The sequence below is a fragment of the Oreochromis niloticus genome, linkage group LG17, assembly GCF_001858045.2.
Source record: "Oreochromis niloticus isolate F11D_XX linkage group LG17, O_niloticus_UMD_NMBU, whole genome shotgun sequence".
Classification (NCBI taxonomy): Eukaryota; Metazoa; Chordata; class Actinopteri; order Cichliformes; family Cichlidae; genus Oreochromis; species Oreochromis niloticus.
In genome coordinates, this window is record NC_031981.2 from 35312525 (window position 1) to 35331326 (window position 18802).

Consider the following 18802-nt stretch of genomic DNA (forward strand, 5'->3'; position numbering starts at 1 on the left):
TAATTCAAGTGTAATAAAAATAAATAAACATGGAATTGTTTGGGAGCTTTGTATGGATCAAACTGTACATGAGAGGGCGGTACGTCATGCTTTGGGAGAAGCATGTTAATCGACTACAGCTGTCTGGCCTTTGATGTGATTCTCATTTCCATGTGTGGCCCTCATTGAACTCAATGCAGGCGTAGTTAATGATTTGATTTTCTGCAGATGATGTCACGTATAACAAAGCCCACCACTGGATTTAACACTTCAGTTCACGTCTGGGGGAGAAAAACTGTTGGAATTCCCTAGAATAACACTTTAACATACAACTTGGTTCTTACTGATCTAATTGCACAACTTTAACTAGGGATGCTCTTATTTTTAATGAGAACAAGCCCGAATAACATCCTGCATGTCTGCTAAACAAGCTGAGTCCGAATGCACTCCAGAGACTCAATCTTTTTCCTGCAGATGCATTTCATCAGTGGGATTAAGCTGCCATTCCATTGTTGAGCAATGTGGGTAAGCACAGAAGCATGGAATGGGCTCAGTGCTCTGTGCTCAGGCCTGCTAGAACCCTGCTCACAGGCCAACACACATCAATGCTTACGGTTTTAAAAAATCATCAAAAATCACTGTTCTGACAATAGTTTTGCATTTGGCTGGGGTCAGTGTCGCTGCTGGCAGCATGATGTGATACCTGGAAACTACAGAGGTTGCACAGGTAGTCTCACATCATTATCTTTCATTGCCAAAAGGTTTGCAGTGTCTCCCAGCACAGTCTAAGAGAATGGAGAAGATTCCACCAGAAAGGCAGTTACTTCAGTCTCGGACCAATCTAAAACAGAGTTCATGAGTGTGGCCTAAGGACACAACATCCTCTACTGGGCCCTGTGCTCACTGCCTGGGCATTGGTATTTGTCATATGATATCAGAATTGGCAGTTCTACCACTGATGCCCTGTGTGATGACAGCAGGTTCACCCTGAGCACATGTAACAGACGTGAAAGGGTGTGGAGAAGCCATGGAGAGCGTTATGCTGCCTGTAACATTCTTCAGTATGACCAGTTTGGTAGTGGATCAGGGATGGTCTGGGAAGCATATCCATGGAGAACACACAGACCTCCCATTAGGTATCGGGATGAAGTTCTTAGTGAGACCCTACGGTGGTGCAGTGGGTGCAGTTCGTCCTCCAGATGAACACTGAAATTACCATGGTAACAACATTCAAGGAAAAAGAAACAATACAGGGCTCATAATTTGTGGTAGTAATTTATAGACAGAGAAGTGAAAGTCACTTGAGAAAACACAGGAAGTATAAAGCAGTGAAAACATGATCAGCTATTTCTGTTTCTTCTTGCTTCAGGGAGATTCCGTCACTGTTTAAAGCTGCTATCCTATCAGAATCCGTTTCCTTAACCATCACACGTCTAGTGCTGGGCGATATGACGATATATATCGTGTGGACGATAGAAAAGTGTCTATCGTGCCATTTGTCTTCTATCGTTTCTAACCCTAATTTTATAAATTATTACATAAAATATATAATTAACCCTTTACAACCGGTCGGAGCAGGCACGCTCCGTTTTGCCTAACTATTTTTAAATCCCTGTAGAACTGGAACCACGTAAGGTAGCGCAATAATTTTTTTTTTTTGCATATGAAACCGTAGGAGTTGTACTTACATCTTATTCCATTAGCTTGCCCTAGGTCACGGTTTCCTTCCACATATAGCTTTGCAAAAATTGCATAAAAAGCACTTCCAGCAACAAAAACATAATATTCCAGACTCGCAGCAACAAAAACATAATATTCCAAACTTGCAGCAACAAAAACATAATATTCCAGAAACAGGCTTTGCCGATCCGATCAGCTGTTCATAACACTTCCTAGTTGGAATATAACTCAGCGCGAACGATTGCATGTCCACCAATACCTGTCCGAAACCGGAAGTGACGTCATTTTCGCGGAAAATGTAGTTTTCTAGCTTCAAAGCCTATATTGGTGTTTTTAAAAGTCATGTTTGACTTTATGCTTTTCTGTATCGTTTCTGGGATGCTTAGAAGTCAAATTACACTGTTGGAAATAGTTTATTTTGATGCACATGCTGTGTTTTTGCAAATTTGCATTTATTTATTTTCATTTTTCCTGTAGTATATAAAAATTAGTGTATCTCAAAAATAAAACTATGAAGACACTCAAAATAAATTTCTCGTGGTTGGAAACTATTTTGTGCAACTTTTTTGTATTTACAGTTTTGAGGGATAAGCCTCTGAAATTTCTCTAACTAGATATATAATATATATATGTAAAAAACAAAACAAAAACGATTTTCAATTTTTTTGTAGTTTATTGCACTTTTTTGCAATTTATGTAGCTACTATGAACTTAATGCATACATATTATTAAAATTTGGGCTATAACAGTTGTATTGATGTATAGCAACTAGAAATGCTCCCACAAATGGCACTACAGCATGTAAAATGTAAAGATAAGCTCTGGCGGACTTGGTTCTATGGTAGGACTTAAAGGGTTAAATAGCCTATGGCAAATATATTAGTGTTGTCTTCTCACTATACATGCTCTTAACTTTATGCAAGAGAAAATAAAGTATATAAAAAATGAAATTTTCCCAAAGAAACTCCGTCTTGTGTTTTTGACACATGGTGCTGCTGTACGTGCACCCGGATTTGCGACATGCTTTACGGTAACTCAAAACAAAGACTGCACCCTCTCCACTCGCTGTTTACAGACTGCATACTTTCCAGATGACCACAGGTCAGGTGGTATATCGTGATATATATCGTTATCGTGATATAAAATAATTCATATCGTGATAAATATTTTTTCCATATCGCCCAGCACTACACACGTCTATATAAAATCCTTAAACCATCGAGGAGGAGACAGAGGGTAAACTGTAAACGTAAACTGCACTTGCGATGGCAGCATTAGCTTCATTGCTGTTGTGTTACCAAAGTTTCAAACTCTGTTTCACAGTCTGTGTGCATTTTTTTTTTTGTTTTCAAAAATGGGAGAAAAATGCTCATCCTCCTGCTCCTCCAGCAACAACCTTGTAGCACTATAACTGGCCCAAAGAGGGCAACCTTTTGAATTTTCTCAAACAGATCGGGAAAAAGAAAACAACAGACACACTAAACACTGTTAAAAAAAAGAGCTGAGCTACAGCACTATTCACAATGACTCACAATGCTCTCTGAAATTACAGGAACCATTACTGCATCTGTTTCAACCGTCTTCCTAAAAAAAAAATAACGAGGTTAAGGTGTCATTAACACATACCCCTCCCAAAACAGAATCCAACAACCACCCAAGAAGCAAAAAGAAAAAACAACAACAACAGACTATTATGGCCATGCACTTTTCCCACCACTCCTTTTAGAGTCTGCGTTTTAGACTGTGTTTGGCTTTCTGCAAAAACTGATCTCACTGACTCGACTCCCAACATCTGTACACCGACTGGGCTGCATTTACAATGGCAAACTTCATCGTGGAGTTTAGGCAACAGTCTGTGTTTACAAAAGATAATCAAAGCTTGATAAAACCTCCCTAAACAGAAAGCGTTTTAGCTTAGCTGTACTGGAAATATAAAGGGCTGAAAGTCAAAGTCCTTTGAGTCACTGGAAATGCTAATTAACAAATACAGTACTTTCAAAATACATCAGATCAATGGGAAAAAAATCATGCTGGATATCTATACTGATATGGACAGGGAACAAAATAACAAAAGGATGTCACATCATTTGATGGAAATGAAAATGATCATCCCACAGAGGGCTGAATATAAAGGCACCCTGAATATCAAAGTGAATAAAATGATGCTGCAGGTTGGTTCAACATGCATTGATGTCTCATTCTGAAAGAGTTGGACTACCTGTGCAACCTCTGTAGGGCCCAGGTATCTCCTCAAGCTGACCCTAGCCTAGCCAAATGCAAAACTAGCGTAAAAACAGTCAGACATGACCAAATTTTGTAAATCTACAATTCTCCTTCGTTCGATTTTCCCAATTCTTATTTTTGAAAGTCATTAAAAATATCTGCTGTGTAATCATTCCACCTTGGAAAAAGAACAGTTAAAAGAAATCCCCCCAAAAGACCCACATAATCATGACAGTCATGCCCATAATGAGTGTATGGAAACTTCCAGCACAACTGTATTTGTTTCATGGAGCTGGAGCTGCATTCAAACTTCCCCGGCCACATTCTGTACCTGGCTTTGGGGTTTTTCAGTCCGGGAGGCAGCAGAAGGATTGATACATTTTTAGACTGAAAGTCATGCGAACCTGGGCACCTTACTGCAAAGAAATACTTCTTTGTCCCACTGCCACGCGTAAAATGTGCTCCAAACTATTTTTGGGAGGAAATTCTGTCTTTGAATCATAATGGAAAACACATGGATCCAAACCACCCTCAGTACCACTTTTATGGAAATTGTCCTCTAGTCATATGTTTGCCACAAGGACAAATACAGAAAATCTTAACTACCTAAAACCATAATATGCCTTTGAATTATTTGTTACATTTTTACTTATTATGGGACACACAGTAAGGGAGAAGCAACATTGCAGTAATCAGAGACTAGGAAGTCAACGACACTGTGTGGCTTCAAGCAACAAAAGGCGAAAGGATTGACAGCGTGAAGCTGGGCGGGTCCCGAGTTGAGAGCAAAGGGCAGCTTTTTTTCATTCTTTAAATTTCCTAATTTCTTCATTCTTTTAAGTGCGCTCCAGGTTGTGTTTGATGTTGTAACTGCTGTGACAGTCATTTCTCAAGGTTTGGTTTAAATAAAGTGCATCTATTCTCATGACAGTGTTGTTTTGATGCCATTATGAGGTTTGCATGTGAAGGCGTTACTGAAACTGCACAGTAATGGGATAAGAAGTGAGATGCACAGTGAGAGTTTCGTACCCCAGCCATTGTGATGATGCGCCGGATGTTTTTTGTGATGATGAGAGTCGTTTTGGCACGTGTGACAGCCACGTACAACAGGTTCCACTCATCGTCAGGAATTTTAGCTGTGTGTGGGGGAGGGAGAAACAACAACAGTTTAACAACATTCCTGCTTTCAGGTAGAAATCGTCCTCCTTACTAGATGTGCCTCATACCACCCATGACAAAAAGGTCCAAGAAAAAAAAAAACCCAAAAACGGATAACATACCAAATGAGAATTCAGGACTGTGGCGGAGGTTGTGCTTAGAACAGGGAACCTTGACAAAATCATCAGTGACCATCACGGTGTCAAACTCCAGACCTTTAGACTTATGGACAGTTCCAACTATGAAGTCTGGAAGGAGAGCCAGAACACAGAGGGGAAAACAACACTCATTAAAAGAAAGACATCATCATCCAGACAATTAAACTCATCTATCTAATCCTGAAAGAAAAAAGAGAGACAAAAGGAAACATGTTCCAGCTCATGTGAACATCTCCGTAATAATAAAATAAATAAATAAATGAATAAATAAATAGTCTATAGTTGCTGGTGGTGAGGTTTGAGAGATGAAGACTGTCACTGAGTAAGAAAACGACGAGTCTCCTGCTTTTCTTCTCTTGCTTTACTTGGTGGTGCTTGTTCTGATTTCAACAAATCAACATCAAATTAAATTAAAAATTATTAAACACATGGAAAAATAATTGAGTGTCGGCAGTGGTTATAGTGATGGCTGTCATCCATGTCATTTAAGCCCCTGGCATGACGCATGAAGTCATCACGAGAAGATCTATAGACATCACTATAAGGTTAATGTTAATCAGTCAGCAAAGGGATTTGGAATCATCTTCAAATTATTTAGAACAAATCCACTGCATTTTACTGGGATGGAGTCTGTACTGACCACCCCAACACAACAAACCGGGGTAGAAGAAGCTTTAATTTGATGCAGATTCATATTTCAGGAGCTTTCACATGTATATGAAGTTAAAGAAAGGAACTGTGCAGAACTGACCCAAATCAAAGGTGCAGCAGGACAAAATAAGAGTGTGGGTACTGGTGGTGTACTGATATAGGGAGGATTTTCTTGGCACACCTTGGGGTCCATTATTAACAAGTGAGCATTGTTTAAACATGACAACCACATGAAAGAAGTCCCAATGTACCCATCAGAAAATGGGTACATTGTGTCCTCCAAATCTGAGGCCATGGTCCTCAGCCGGAAAAGGGTGGAGTGCCCACTCCGTGTCAGGGATGAGTTCCTGCCCCAAGTGGAGGAGTTTAACAATCTCAGGGTCTTGTTCACGAATGATGGAAGAAGAGAGCGGGAGTTCGACAGACGGATTGGTGCTGCAGCTGCAGTGATACTGATGCTGTACCAGTCTGTCGTGGTGAAGCAAGAGCTGAGTGTAAAAGCGAAGCTCTCAATTTACCGGTCGATATACGCCGCTTCCCCCAGCTGTGGTAACGAACTGTGGCTAGTGACCGAAAGAACGAGATCACGGATACAAGCGGCAGAAATGGGCTTCCTCCGAAGGGTGGCTGGCCTTTCTCCCTTAGAGATAGGGTGAGAAGTTCAGCCATTTGGGAGGGGCTCAGAGTAGAGCCGCTGCTCCTTCACATCGAAAGGAGCCAGTTGAGGTGGTTCGGGCATCTGACGAGGATTTTCTACGAGTCTGTTGTGGCCAGTGCAATCCTCTACGCCGTAGCATGCTGGGGGAGCAGGCTGAGGGTCGGAGATGCCAACAGACTCAATAAACTGATCCGTAAGGCCAGTAATGTTGTGGGGATGGAGCTGGACTCCCTTAAGGTGGTGTTGGAGAGGCGGATGTTGTCCAAGATAAAGACAATGTTGGATAATACCTCCCACACACTCCATGACATGCTGGTCAGTCACAGGAGCACGTTCAGTACACACACACACACACACACACACACATATATATATATAGTAACCTGTCAATGGAAAATTGTACTTAGTAGTCAGTATAAGCTTTTAATGATATAAGTTTGCATATGATAGAATACTGTATGTTGACCTTTTGATGACTTAGACTGTTGTCCACTACAAGACTGTTTTATAAATTCTTTCTCACAGTGATAATAGCTGAACAAGCAGGAAGAGGAGAGCTGGACACTTTTATCTGCGCTCCCTAACAAGAAGAGAGGCTGCGTCCTTCTGAATCTCACAACACACACACATACACCTAAACCACTCTTATCTTCACTCCCTACGCACTAACTTTCCTCTGCCTATGAATAGACGTATTCACTGTTGTATTATTTTTGTATATAAATAAAGACAAGTGCAAGAACAGAGCGCGCATCACAGGGCCCCCACTCTGGTGTGAGCGTTCTGTGACCGCCCTTGTATACAAGTGAAAACCACAGCGTCTGTGTGTGTTTCTACTCTTAGACTCTCAGCTGAAGAAGTGTCTTTAGAATAAATCTCTTGACATTTATTTTGGTCCTTCGAGCCGGATCAGAAACATCAGAACTGTTATCTGTGACTCTGTTCCAGGATCTGGCATACTGTTTCCTGACGCCGTGGAGCCAGCACCGAAGTCTGTGCACAGCCCTCTTAGACGAGGCCGAAAGCCCTGGAACGTGTGAATTCGGGTCCAGGCCGGTGTTTTTAGTCTGGTCCACGGCGGCGGGATTCAGTCTGACGATCCGAATCACCAGTGAGACGTCTGAGAGGTGAGAAACACTACTTTGGTTAGGAATCGCCATAATGAACCGACAAATAAAAAAGGTTAGGAATCGCCATAATGAACCGACAAATAAAAAAGGTTAGGAATCGCCATAATGAACCGACAAATAAAATAGGTTAGGAATCGCCATAAGGAACCGAATTAGACCTAGGTTTTAGAGGTAGCCGTAATTACTTCGTAACAAATTGTAAAAGCGCGCAAATGTCTATGTGTGTGTATGTGTCTGGAAGTAAGTTGATTTTACAGCACAATACGCTGCTGAACTACTTCTATTTTATTTGTTTTCTTTGCTGAGGCTCACGTACTGGTGACAAATGAGAACGGTTGAGTTTTATCTCGTAAAACTGATACCGCTTCATTTTTTAGAAGTGAAGTAGAAGGGCGTATCAGCAACCACTCTGAAGTCAAGCGTGCCAGTGACAGCCCAGCAAAATCTTTGACAATGGGGAATAAACAAGCAAAATTAACACCTGATGAGGAATGTTTAGAAAAGCAACAAACCGGAGCAGGTAGAATAAGTGCAAATAGGTGGAGAAATCCACAAAAAGCTAAAAACCACAGCTGGGAAGGGTAATGCAATCCCTCAGCTGTTACCCAGTTGAAAGCTGTCCTGAAACAAGAAATTACATTAACAAAAGACCCAAAGAAGAAATTAAAACGTGAAGAAGAATATAAACTTTTCCAAGCATGGGAAACTGAAGCTGAAAGGAGAACTGAAAATAAGAAAAAGAAAGAGGAAAATAAAAATCTATTTAAACGCACTTTCATTGAAGGATTACTACCACCCATTAGGTCTCATGTAGAAAAGAATTGGGTAACGCAAGATACGGGCACAGCAGATGAGGCGTTTCAATATGCTAACCATGCACAGACAGTGGTGAAAAAGAAAGAGAAGGTCTCAGTTTTTGCCCTCGACGCTGACACTGTTCTCACAGCTTTCAGTGGAGGCTACAGGGGAGGTTTCAGAGGCCAAAAGAGAGGGAGAGGAATGCGTAGGGCAGGAGCAGGGGGTAGAGACAGGTTTAGACACACACCAAACAGTGACTTTAATACTGCATGCTGGAGGTGTGGAAAAGAGGGACATTTTGCACGTGACTGTAAGAAACAAAGAAGCAGTTCAGATTAGGAAGAACATAATAATCCCTCACCAAGTAAAATTAGAGATCCAAGTATAAGTTTAAAAAGGGCTGGAAACAGACCCAACTGAATACATATAAATGCAAGAGGAATAAAGTTAAATAAAACAACTGTAATGTATTCAAATTGATAAAAGCAAGGATAACAACCTGTAAACTGGTATTAACAATGAAATATAGTTGGCAGGACAACCGTGCCTAGAATGGATAGACTGCATGAAAATACATAACTCACACAAACACATATTAAATGAAATAGAGAGATGCATAAGGTATATTAAGGTTTTGTCATTGTTCAGCCAAGGAAAGTGTGTGAAAAGGAAAATGTCTCCAGCTTGGGACGGGGTGAAACTGCAGATCACCCCCATCCCTTGATGGATGCAAAATAAAATATTGTAATATACTATTGCTGTTATATAAAAAGATAATAACATTAATAATAACATAATATTAATATGAAGAGGCACCTCAGTTAGCTATGATGTGAGGTGGATAATTGTTAAAAGTAGTCTGCATCAAGCTTAAGGTTTGCTCAAATTCAGTATAATGACATATGAGATAAAGAAAATATCTAAACTAATTAAGTGCATAGAGGCACTTGACCTGCTTGAAAACCTGTCATCCTAGATGAGACATTGCTGAAATATAGAGCACACCTATACTAACAACTAACAAGCTAAACCCTCTATACAACAGCTAAAGCTTCACAATTGAGAAGCTGAATTAAATACATGGTCACTGCTAAGCTGATGAGCAGGTTACACATTTTTTAGAGCAGGAGCTACATAAGAACACATCAGAGGGAGGGAAACAGCTATTAAAGCTCAAACATGAAGCTGTCTGTGGGCTCAGTTTTTTTGTTTTTTTTTCCCTCACGCTTCTGATTTGTCTTTGGCAGCAGCCTTTTTGCATCCTGACTCGTGTGTAAAGCGTTCAAGCCATCAGTAACTTGTTTTTGTTTTGTTTTGTTTTTTGTTTTGTTGGGTTGAAAAATGACTAAATTTGTGATCATACTTGTGGATCACAGTGACACATAATGATTAGGCATATGATTTACTAATGCAGATGTAATAACTTTATTCTAAAATTCAAGGAGAATAAACAAGAACAACATCTTCAGTTGTGTATTGTTGTTGTTCTCTGTGTAGTGTGCTGAGTTTTGTTTTTGTTTCTTTTGTTTTTTGAAATGTTGCTTGAGTGATGAGTACTGTAACTTCTGTTCAGAGCCAGCTGAGAGCTGGGTTGTCTGTTTTGTTTTAAGGTGACAAGCCAGAAAAGTTAAAACTTAGTTTCTTGTTTTGAAAAAGAAAAAAGGGGAAAAAAGGGAGGTTTTGTGTTTCTCAGCCAAGAACAACTACAATTTCATTTTATGTTTTTGAGAAAGGAGAATTTAAAATAATAGTAATAATAATAATAAAACAAAGAGTGATGTTTTGTTTAAGTGGTGAAGACAGCTAATACTGCAAAATACCATTTAGTGAATGATCTGCGAGCAATAAATGAAATCATCTTATTTATCTTTAAATAAACTCCAATTATGGAGACCTGAAGTCACATGCTTAGGGCACACTCTCAGGTGAAGGCAGAAAGCTACTAAACAAAGAAAAGAAGCTATATAAAATGCGCCACAGCCACAAACTAAGCATTCATATTCTTTCTAACTCTTAGTGAGCCAGAGTTATGACCTTGGCTCCCTGTTTTTCTGCTTCCACCAAGGGTGGGGGTGACGCTCCCGTGGCATGTGCTCTGTTCTCTCTACTATCACAAAGAAAAAAAAGAGAGAGAGAGGCCCCTACTCTCTGAATACAATATTCTCTTCATAACTCGGCAGTATGAAATGTCATGAAACAGTGTAACTCACTCACAGTAAATCAGCAGTATAGGATAATACAAAACTATCTAATAAATCTAGTGATTTTCAAATTCTTTTAACTAAGAAGTGTGATGCAAACTAAAACTACATACTGATTACACAAGAAGTATGATGTGGCCTACAGCAGTATCATGATTCACTCATTTTGATTACAGGTATAATGTAATATAATCTCACAACTACTACAAGCACATTTGCCTGTCTTAACACACGCGAGAGAAAGGCAACTGTTGAGAAAATGCTCTTTTCGGTGAGACAGTCCCAGAGGCCTTGCATGCAAGCTACTAATACACATACATGCAATGAAGAACAGCTTACACTACAGCACACACTATACATGTGCCTATATCCCTCATTAGTGTTAAAACAGGGAAAACTTAATAGTTTTGTTATCAAATGCTGAAGTTTACCCACTACTAACAAATAAACTCTCTGGGTTGCAGGACAACAACTTCAAAAAGAACGAGACTGGTATGACCAACCAGTGATGAAACAACAAATTTAGTGGTTAAGAGTCAAATGGTGAGATGTTTTCTGCTGATTGAATCATACAAGTGATTACTGAAGGAAGGAAAATTCCTTTTTGTGCTTTTAAACTTGATCTTACGAATTTTAATATCTACCTGTGTTGTCCTGTCAACTTGGTGGGTTATGAGTTAATTATATTGTGAGGAAAAACAAAAAAGGGGGAGAGAAGGCTGACACAGGGCCTGGCCCGGTGTTTCTCCCCTCTCTGAATAACACAGCCAATACAACATCATTTTCCTGTTCGTCTGTTTTTGTTTTGTTTTTGTTTTTTCTCTTTATGTTTAATTACAGGCTGCTTTGCCGGTCCTGAAAGCCGAAGCTGACCTGGACTCCTGCTCTCCCCTCTACCATCTCTGACCCTGACCCTGACCAAATGCTGCAGCAGCTGGACCCATAACAACAATCTAAAAATGTCAACAGTGCTATAGGAAAGCGATCTCATGCAGCAGAGACAGAGAGCGTTAAATCCAAGGCCCGTTTCACTACACGGGGGAGATTTCCAGACAGCTTCAGCTGACAGAGCTGTGACGAGACGCCCATTAAGCCCGAATGAAAAGTAAGGCCGAGCAAAAGAATGCTGACCTTGATAACTCTGCATTAACACTGTACAGGACAGTGACGGACCAACACGGATGATCGGGCAGCAGAAGAAAGGGCGTGCCAGAGACAGGAGGAGCAACTGAGGTCAAAAGGCACCTCAGAATGGACAAAACACAGAAGAAGATGCAGGTTTCACCTGCGGTGAGCATGGACACTGGAGAAAGGACTGCCCCAATTGGGGCCAGGACCAGGACAAACTGAACTATGAGCAGCAGCAGCAATGGTCGCAACCGGACTGAAAAGGAGGAGGGCAGGACCCCAGGGCACGCTTCAGGCCGTGGTTTACCCAAAACACCAGAACAGGAAGGTGATAAACACGCCAACATACACAAACATACACATCTACACACACTGACTCAGAATGAAGAGAAACACACACCTGAACAGACGTGCACTTGTTGATTGAGTGAGAAATGACACACACACACATCAGACAATGTACACTCATCAAACATGACTGACGCCCTGAACGCCTTGAGACAGATCCAGCAGGCCCAAAATCAGGCCTATGTAAATAATACAAGTGACTGCTAAAAAGACTACTACTCCCTTTTCACTGTGTAATACTTTTTGTTAAAAACCAACGGTGCAATAGACTTCAATACTTGAAATACTTGAAATACTTGCAATTCCTTTGTATTCTTATTCTTATTTATTCTATTTATTCCTTTTTGTATTCTTACTTTTATTTTGTGTCTTTGTAACATGTATCCTGCCATGTCTAAAACTCATGATTAACCGTATAATTGTTTCCACTGTTGCTGCATACATAGCCGTGACAAATGATGATGATGACCCCGACCTGTTGAAACATGAAGACTTTGTGTGATTAATGATGGTGTGATAGAAACTGTACAACAAGATATTACATACTGATATCTCACTTGAAAGTTATACTGACAACAGGAGGGAATGTCAATGGAAAATTGTACTTAGTAGTCAGTATAAGCTTTTAATGATATAAGTTTGCATATGATAGAATACTGTATGTTGACCTTTTGATGACTTAGACTGTTTTATAAATTCTTTCTCACAGTGATAATAGCTGAACAAGCAGGAAGAGGAGAGCTGGACACTTTTATCTGCGCTCCCTAACAAGAAGAGAGGCTGCGTCCTTCTGAATCTCACAACACACACACATACACCTAAACCACTCTTATCTTCACTCCCTACGCACTAACTTTCCTCTGCCTATGAATAGACGTATTCACTGTTGTATTATTTTTGTATATAAATAAAGACAAGTGCAAGAACAGAGCGCGCATCACAGGGCCCCCACTCTGGTGTGAGCGTTCTGTGACCGCCCTTGTATACAAGTGAAAACCACAGCGTCTGTGTGTGTTTCTACTCTTAGACTCTCAGCTGAAGAAGTGTCTTTAGAATAAATCTCTTGACATAACCAAAATAATTTCCCCTAGGGATCAATAAAGTATTCTGATTCTGATGCCTCCTGGGCGAGGCCCTGGGGCAAACCCAGGACACACTGGAGAGATTGTATCTCTCAGTTGGCCTGGGAATGCCTTTGCGTTCCCCCGGATGAGCTGGAGGAGGAGGCTGGGAAGAGGGAGGTCTGAGCTACTCTGCTTAGGCTGCTGTCCCCGCAATCCGGCCCCGGATAAGCGGAAGAAGATGAATGGATGGATGTGTACTCTGTACCATGTCACAAAGCTCAAATGATTTCAAACTGGTTTCTTGAAAATAACCACGATTGATCACTGTACTCAAACGGCCTCTACAATCACCGGAACTTAATGCAGCGAGCACCTTTGGGACATGTTGGAACAGGAGATTCACATCATGTATGTGCAGCTGACAAATCTGAAGCAAGTTTGTGATTGTGTCATGTCATCATGAACCAAAAACTGAAGCGGAACTGGAAGCAGAGCTTTCAAATGGACAACAAACACAAGCAAATTCAAGAATAGCTAAAAATGAAGTAATGGAAGTTTATGCTACAGTAAAAAAAAAATAAAAAAAAAATTTTGAATTCCCCAGAAATGCTGTACAAACATTTGAATCTGGCTGCAGGCAAAAATCTGAAGGGGATTTTTGTGAGTGTGGTTAAAAATAGCACCATGTAGAAAGCAGAAGTTGTCTTTTTTCCTCCCACGACACGATATTCCTCACTATTGTACAGTTACAACGTATCGTACTACGTTCTAAACGGAAATACAAAATCCAGTTTTTGAGTGAATGTAAAACCTAAAGAAACGAACAAGAATCAGGAAAAAAACCGAGCTGCCATTTCTTCATTTTTCAGCAAACACAAAATTATTTTAACTTTTAAAATCAATCCCGCTTTTGATACCCAAAAAGAAACTTTCCATCCTTTTTTGAGGAAAGGAATAAGTGTTTCTTTTTAGTAACTGAAGTCACTTTATTAAGTTATTATTTTTCCAGGCTTCTTTTTGGATAAATGCAATGTGCGTGTGTGTGTGTGTACCTGCATTGCGGAAGTGTGTGTGTGTGTGTACCTGCACTGCGGAAGTCATTTTCAGAACAGGCCTTCAGTCTTGACACCAGTTCGGGGATTCGTTTCCGATACTTTTCCACGATGGTCACCTTTGCTTGGAGTTCATTGTCTTCTGTTTGTTCAACATATTTTTTGAAAGCAAAGAAGGGATTCTCACTTCGACGAGAGGCGAACGAGCGGATCAGGGGGTCCCTGATGTCTGAAAGCAGAGAAAGTTCAACATTAGTGTCCGAAGTTTGAGTTCTTTGAAACGCTGTTGGTCATGAAGTCTGTATTATTGTTTGTTTCCTTTTTTTACATCATTTGTAAAACTAGTGCAATAACACAGCACAGAACAACGGACATTGAAATAAAGAGATGATTAAATATGTCCTGACCATCGTTAAAAGAAGCAGTATGAAAAAGGTTGATTATCACTGCAGGGTTATGGACTTCAGGACTTCGTGGACATCTTTAATATTTGGATCATGATCAGAGGAAAACTGTTACCTCATGGATCTTTGAATATCTGAACTTCCAAAACACATTTGGGAACTTTTCAAGAGTTTTTTAAACAAACAGTAAATGAAAGTGCTTGAGAACCAGACTCCCCACCAAATCTTTTGAACTGAACAAAACTTTTCAGATGAGAAGTGAAACGTCTTTGGAAACCTAAAAAATGAAATCCTGTTACCTTCAAGTTAAGCGCCTGACCTGCATGACTGAGAACCTGCACAAACAAATGAGTTGAAAGCACTAAAAGCCTAATATAAACCTTTTAACTAAAGGAAATAAATTATAATTACAGAATAAATACTTTCTTTTCAAGGGCCAGAGATACACTTTGTTATTTACTTTTTTTTTTTTTTTTTTTAACACCTGTTATTTACACCTAAACAAAGCAACAATATGATTATTAGGATTTTGAAAGTTGCTGCTAAACAGCCATCTCCAGTCCCCACAATCTAACAGTGACTGGTAAGATATGTTCAGCTCTGGTATCAATGGCAAGCTATAGAGCCACTCCAACCAGAAGAGCAGACAGTGTAAAAAGTGCAGAGCAGAACAGGGAGCATCATTGCTCACTGCAGTTCGAAAGAGAGTGGATGGATTAAAACATGCATACAATTTATTGATTTGGCAAAGCAAATATACCACAAATATACTCCTGTCACAATAGTCTCATGCTGTGGGAAATACTATATTCCATTGCTGTGTATCATTTTATTCTTACAGTGAGGTCTTTGTTCTCCTTCTTGGAGCTGCTGCCCTGTTTGTTGCAGCAGGTGCCATACATCCATGATACGGTCCAGCCCGATGTTCTTTATATCCTGAAGGAAAATATCAATATCACATACTGAGGCATGATTTCCAAACGTTACATACATCGATAACAAACATAATAAAGTCTTCATTGATAATTTGATTAAATTTGACCCGCAGCGTAACACATCCCACCTAACACCACGCTTTCATATATTTATATGTGGATACACACTCACGCCGATGAAGTGGAGTCTGCAGCAGGGATTGGCATCTGTAAGTCGAACGGCTTCGCTAAACACGCCGAAATTGCACCTAGATAAGATGGCCGTCTTCCCTCGGCTTTGGCACGCACCTGCCCCCACAGCCTCAACGACTCTGTCTGCAGCATCGTCACACACCCCACCTACAGAATAAACAAAACAGTCAAAATCAATTATGCTCAAGTCTTTAAAAAAACTGTTCTGAAAAGCCACATATTTTTACATTTTTATAAACACAAAATAAAATTTTTTTAAAAAAAACAAACAAAAACAAAACAACCCAAACATTGGAAGAGTTTACCCTTCTGCTTTCCTCCGACAAGAATCTTCTGAACTCCCTTGCAAACTTTGAGGATGGTGGCACCCACATAAGCAATCTCAGCACCAAATCGAAAGCTCTGGACAAAAACATGAATGGCATGAAGGTTTAATAACAGGAGTAAAAAGGATTATACATGCTTGATCTTTTTTTTAATAAAAACATTTAGAATTTACAGTCGAATACCAGGGGAAAGAATAACTGCAAACTTTATAACATGCTTCAATGCAATTTTATTTATACAGCGCCAAGTCACAACAACAGTCACCTCAAGGCACTTTATATTTTAAGGTAAAGACCCTACAATAACACAGAGAAAACCCCAACAATCATACGACATGAGCAAGCACTTGGCAACAGAGGGAAGGAAACTCCCTTTTAACAAGAAGAAACCCCTGGCAGAACCAGGCTCGGGGAGGGGCCATCTGCTGTGACTGATTTAGGGTGAGGGGAGGAAAAGATGCACACTAGGCAGTTGTCTTCCTGCATGGCAGGCACTTTCATACATTGCCAGCCCTGTTTGCAGGGGTCAGTCAGCTACTTGATAGAGATGCCACGATACCACTTTTTTATGTCCGATACCGATATCATAAATTTGGATATCGGCCGATACCGATATGAATCCGATATAGTGTGTTTTTTAATCAATAAAACTGTTTTTTTAATATCTTGCTGCATTTTGTATAGGTTCATACTCAAGTTTAGAAAAAAACAACACTAAAGCTATTCTGTTATACCTGTATGCAAAGAATACACTGCACCCAAAATATTTCATAGTTTAGCAATACTGATCAATCTAATAAACTTAAACCTGCACCATCCTTCCTATTCTGGTATTTTAAAGAGTAAGTAACCTAACTAATAGGGTTGCAAACTCCCAGCAAAAAAAAAAAAAAAAAAAAAAAAGGGAACCACCCCCCACCTCATGATGCTTAATCGACGTAATCAACTTTAATTTGATGCAGTGTGAAAAAAAATGCACAAAAATCAATTATTTTTAAAGAATAATTAAATAGATTCAACATCTTTCTTGTACAGAATTGCAGACTGCACAGATGGTACCTCCAAAGGAAAAAGTACTAGCTTACTAGGGTATATTAGACTTAGTAGTTACTATATACAGAAATGGACTTCTATACATTTGACATCAGATTAAAACTTTGGGTGTAAGATTCGGATAATTATTTATTAAAAGCTAGATATTTTAAATGAGAGTAAGAAAGAGAAGTATGTCTTTGTGCCCCCTTTTCCCTGTTCATGCCCTATCGGCCCCCCTGGCTAAACTTTGCTAGATCCGCCCCTGCACAGTTACCAGCCGTTAGCTACGTAGAAAAAGATCCTGGTGTACAAAGTAATATTAAATAAATTCTAACAACAGATTATCACGCTTAAACGTGCTGCTGTTGTTCAGCCGCTGGTTTCCTTTTTCTGGCGTGAAGTGGGCGATAAACAAACAAGGGAGACGGACTCGCGACAGAAAAGCCGATCAGCTGATCATTAATCAGTTTCCCGATTGAAGTAGCAGCAGGAGGGGGAGAGAATGAGAGGCAGTCGCTCCATATATCGGTTGTTAAGCTTAACGCTGGAATGCTTTACAAACATTCAGAGATGAACTTACACACTTGCTTTACTTCTCTCTGGGATAACTTTCTCAGAGATGAAATGCCAGTTTGGTAGCGAGGCTCCAAATACTCAACCAGACCACCGACAGGTCTCGCACGCCACAGCCGCTCTATCACGTGATGCATACTGCTCCGATGTGCTACGGTTATGAGCTGAGTTACGCCATGTCGCAAGTTTTGTGAGGTGCTTTTTTGATATTTAATGGATCGGATTACATTTTTTATTTCTCTCCGATATCCGATCCAGTAATTTAGGTCAGTATCGGACCGATACCGATACGTAATATCGGATCGGTCCATCTCTACTACTTGACACACGCCAACATAAGCAGGTTAAGTGAAGATAACATGCTACTTGAAACTGAAAGGCGTTTTTCATAGTGACATCATAATTCCTGCTGGAATATTTGGAAGAATCAGCCCAAGTGAAGCTGTAATCTCCCACGTTTAAGCTGAATGAGTGAAATGATCCTTGCCATGTCCTTTAATCTTCTCCAACTGCAACCTGATGTGTATTGTAACTGATGACTATTAGCTACTAGGTAATATAAGCTACTACTAGATCCTAACTTTTCCTTGGAACTCCAAACTGACTGACAACATGTCAAAGGAAATTGCCAGTGTGGTCGCAATGTGCTAAAATGGAAAACGGATGGCCAAAAAGCATTTAAAAGAGTTTAAGCTTTGTTTACATGTCACCAGACTGGATGTGATGCCTTCTCTTTCATATACACAGACAGATGCCAACTTCAACAGCTTCGACTCTTCTGGGAAGGCTTTCTACAAGATTTAGGAGTATGTTTATGCGAACAAAAACATTCTTTTTGACGTTTATTCCAAAAGCACATTTGTGAGGTAAGACTGTTCCCACAAAGTTGGGATCATGAAGTTGTGCAAAATGTTTTGGTATCCTGAAGCATTAAGAGTACTCTTCAGTGGAACTAAGGGGCCAAGTGCTCTACACCACCACTGCATCCAACGCTTTGCATTCCGCTTGGTAATGCAAGGCTTGAATGCAGCTGCTCAGCCATGAAGCTCTATACCCACCGTTCTTGAGCTAATCTGAAGCCTACATGAACTTTGGAGGTCTGCAGCGAT

The 18802-nt window shown here is 40.1% G+C and overlaps 1 protein-coding gene across 1 annotated transcript in view; it reads right to left on the reverse strand.

Annotated features, from left to right (window-relative positions):
• Window positions 1–18802, reverse strand: part of fbxo18 (F-box DNA helicase 1) — a 31045-nt gene that overhangs the window by 997 nt on the left and 11246 nt on the right. The window contains exons 14-19 of the mRNA XM_005460397.4: window positions 16065–16161; window positions 15740–15906; window positions 15472–15568; window positions 14260–14457; window positions 5163–5288; window positions 4912–5018 (exon numbers count right to left, since the gene is read on the reverse strand). Coding sequence (XP_005460454.1) covers window positions 4912–5018; window positions 5163–5288; window positions 14260–14457; window positions 15472–15568; window positions 15740–15906; window positions 16065–16161 — 792 coding nt within the window. The remainder of the gene's footprint in view (window positions 1–4911; window positions 5019–5162; window positions 5289–14259; window positions 14458–15471; window positions 15569–15739; window positions 15907–16064; window positions 16162–18802) is intronic.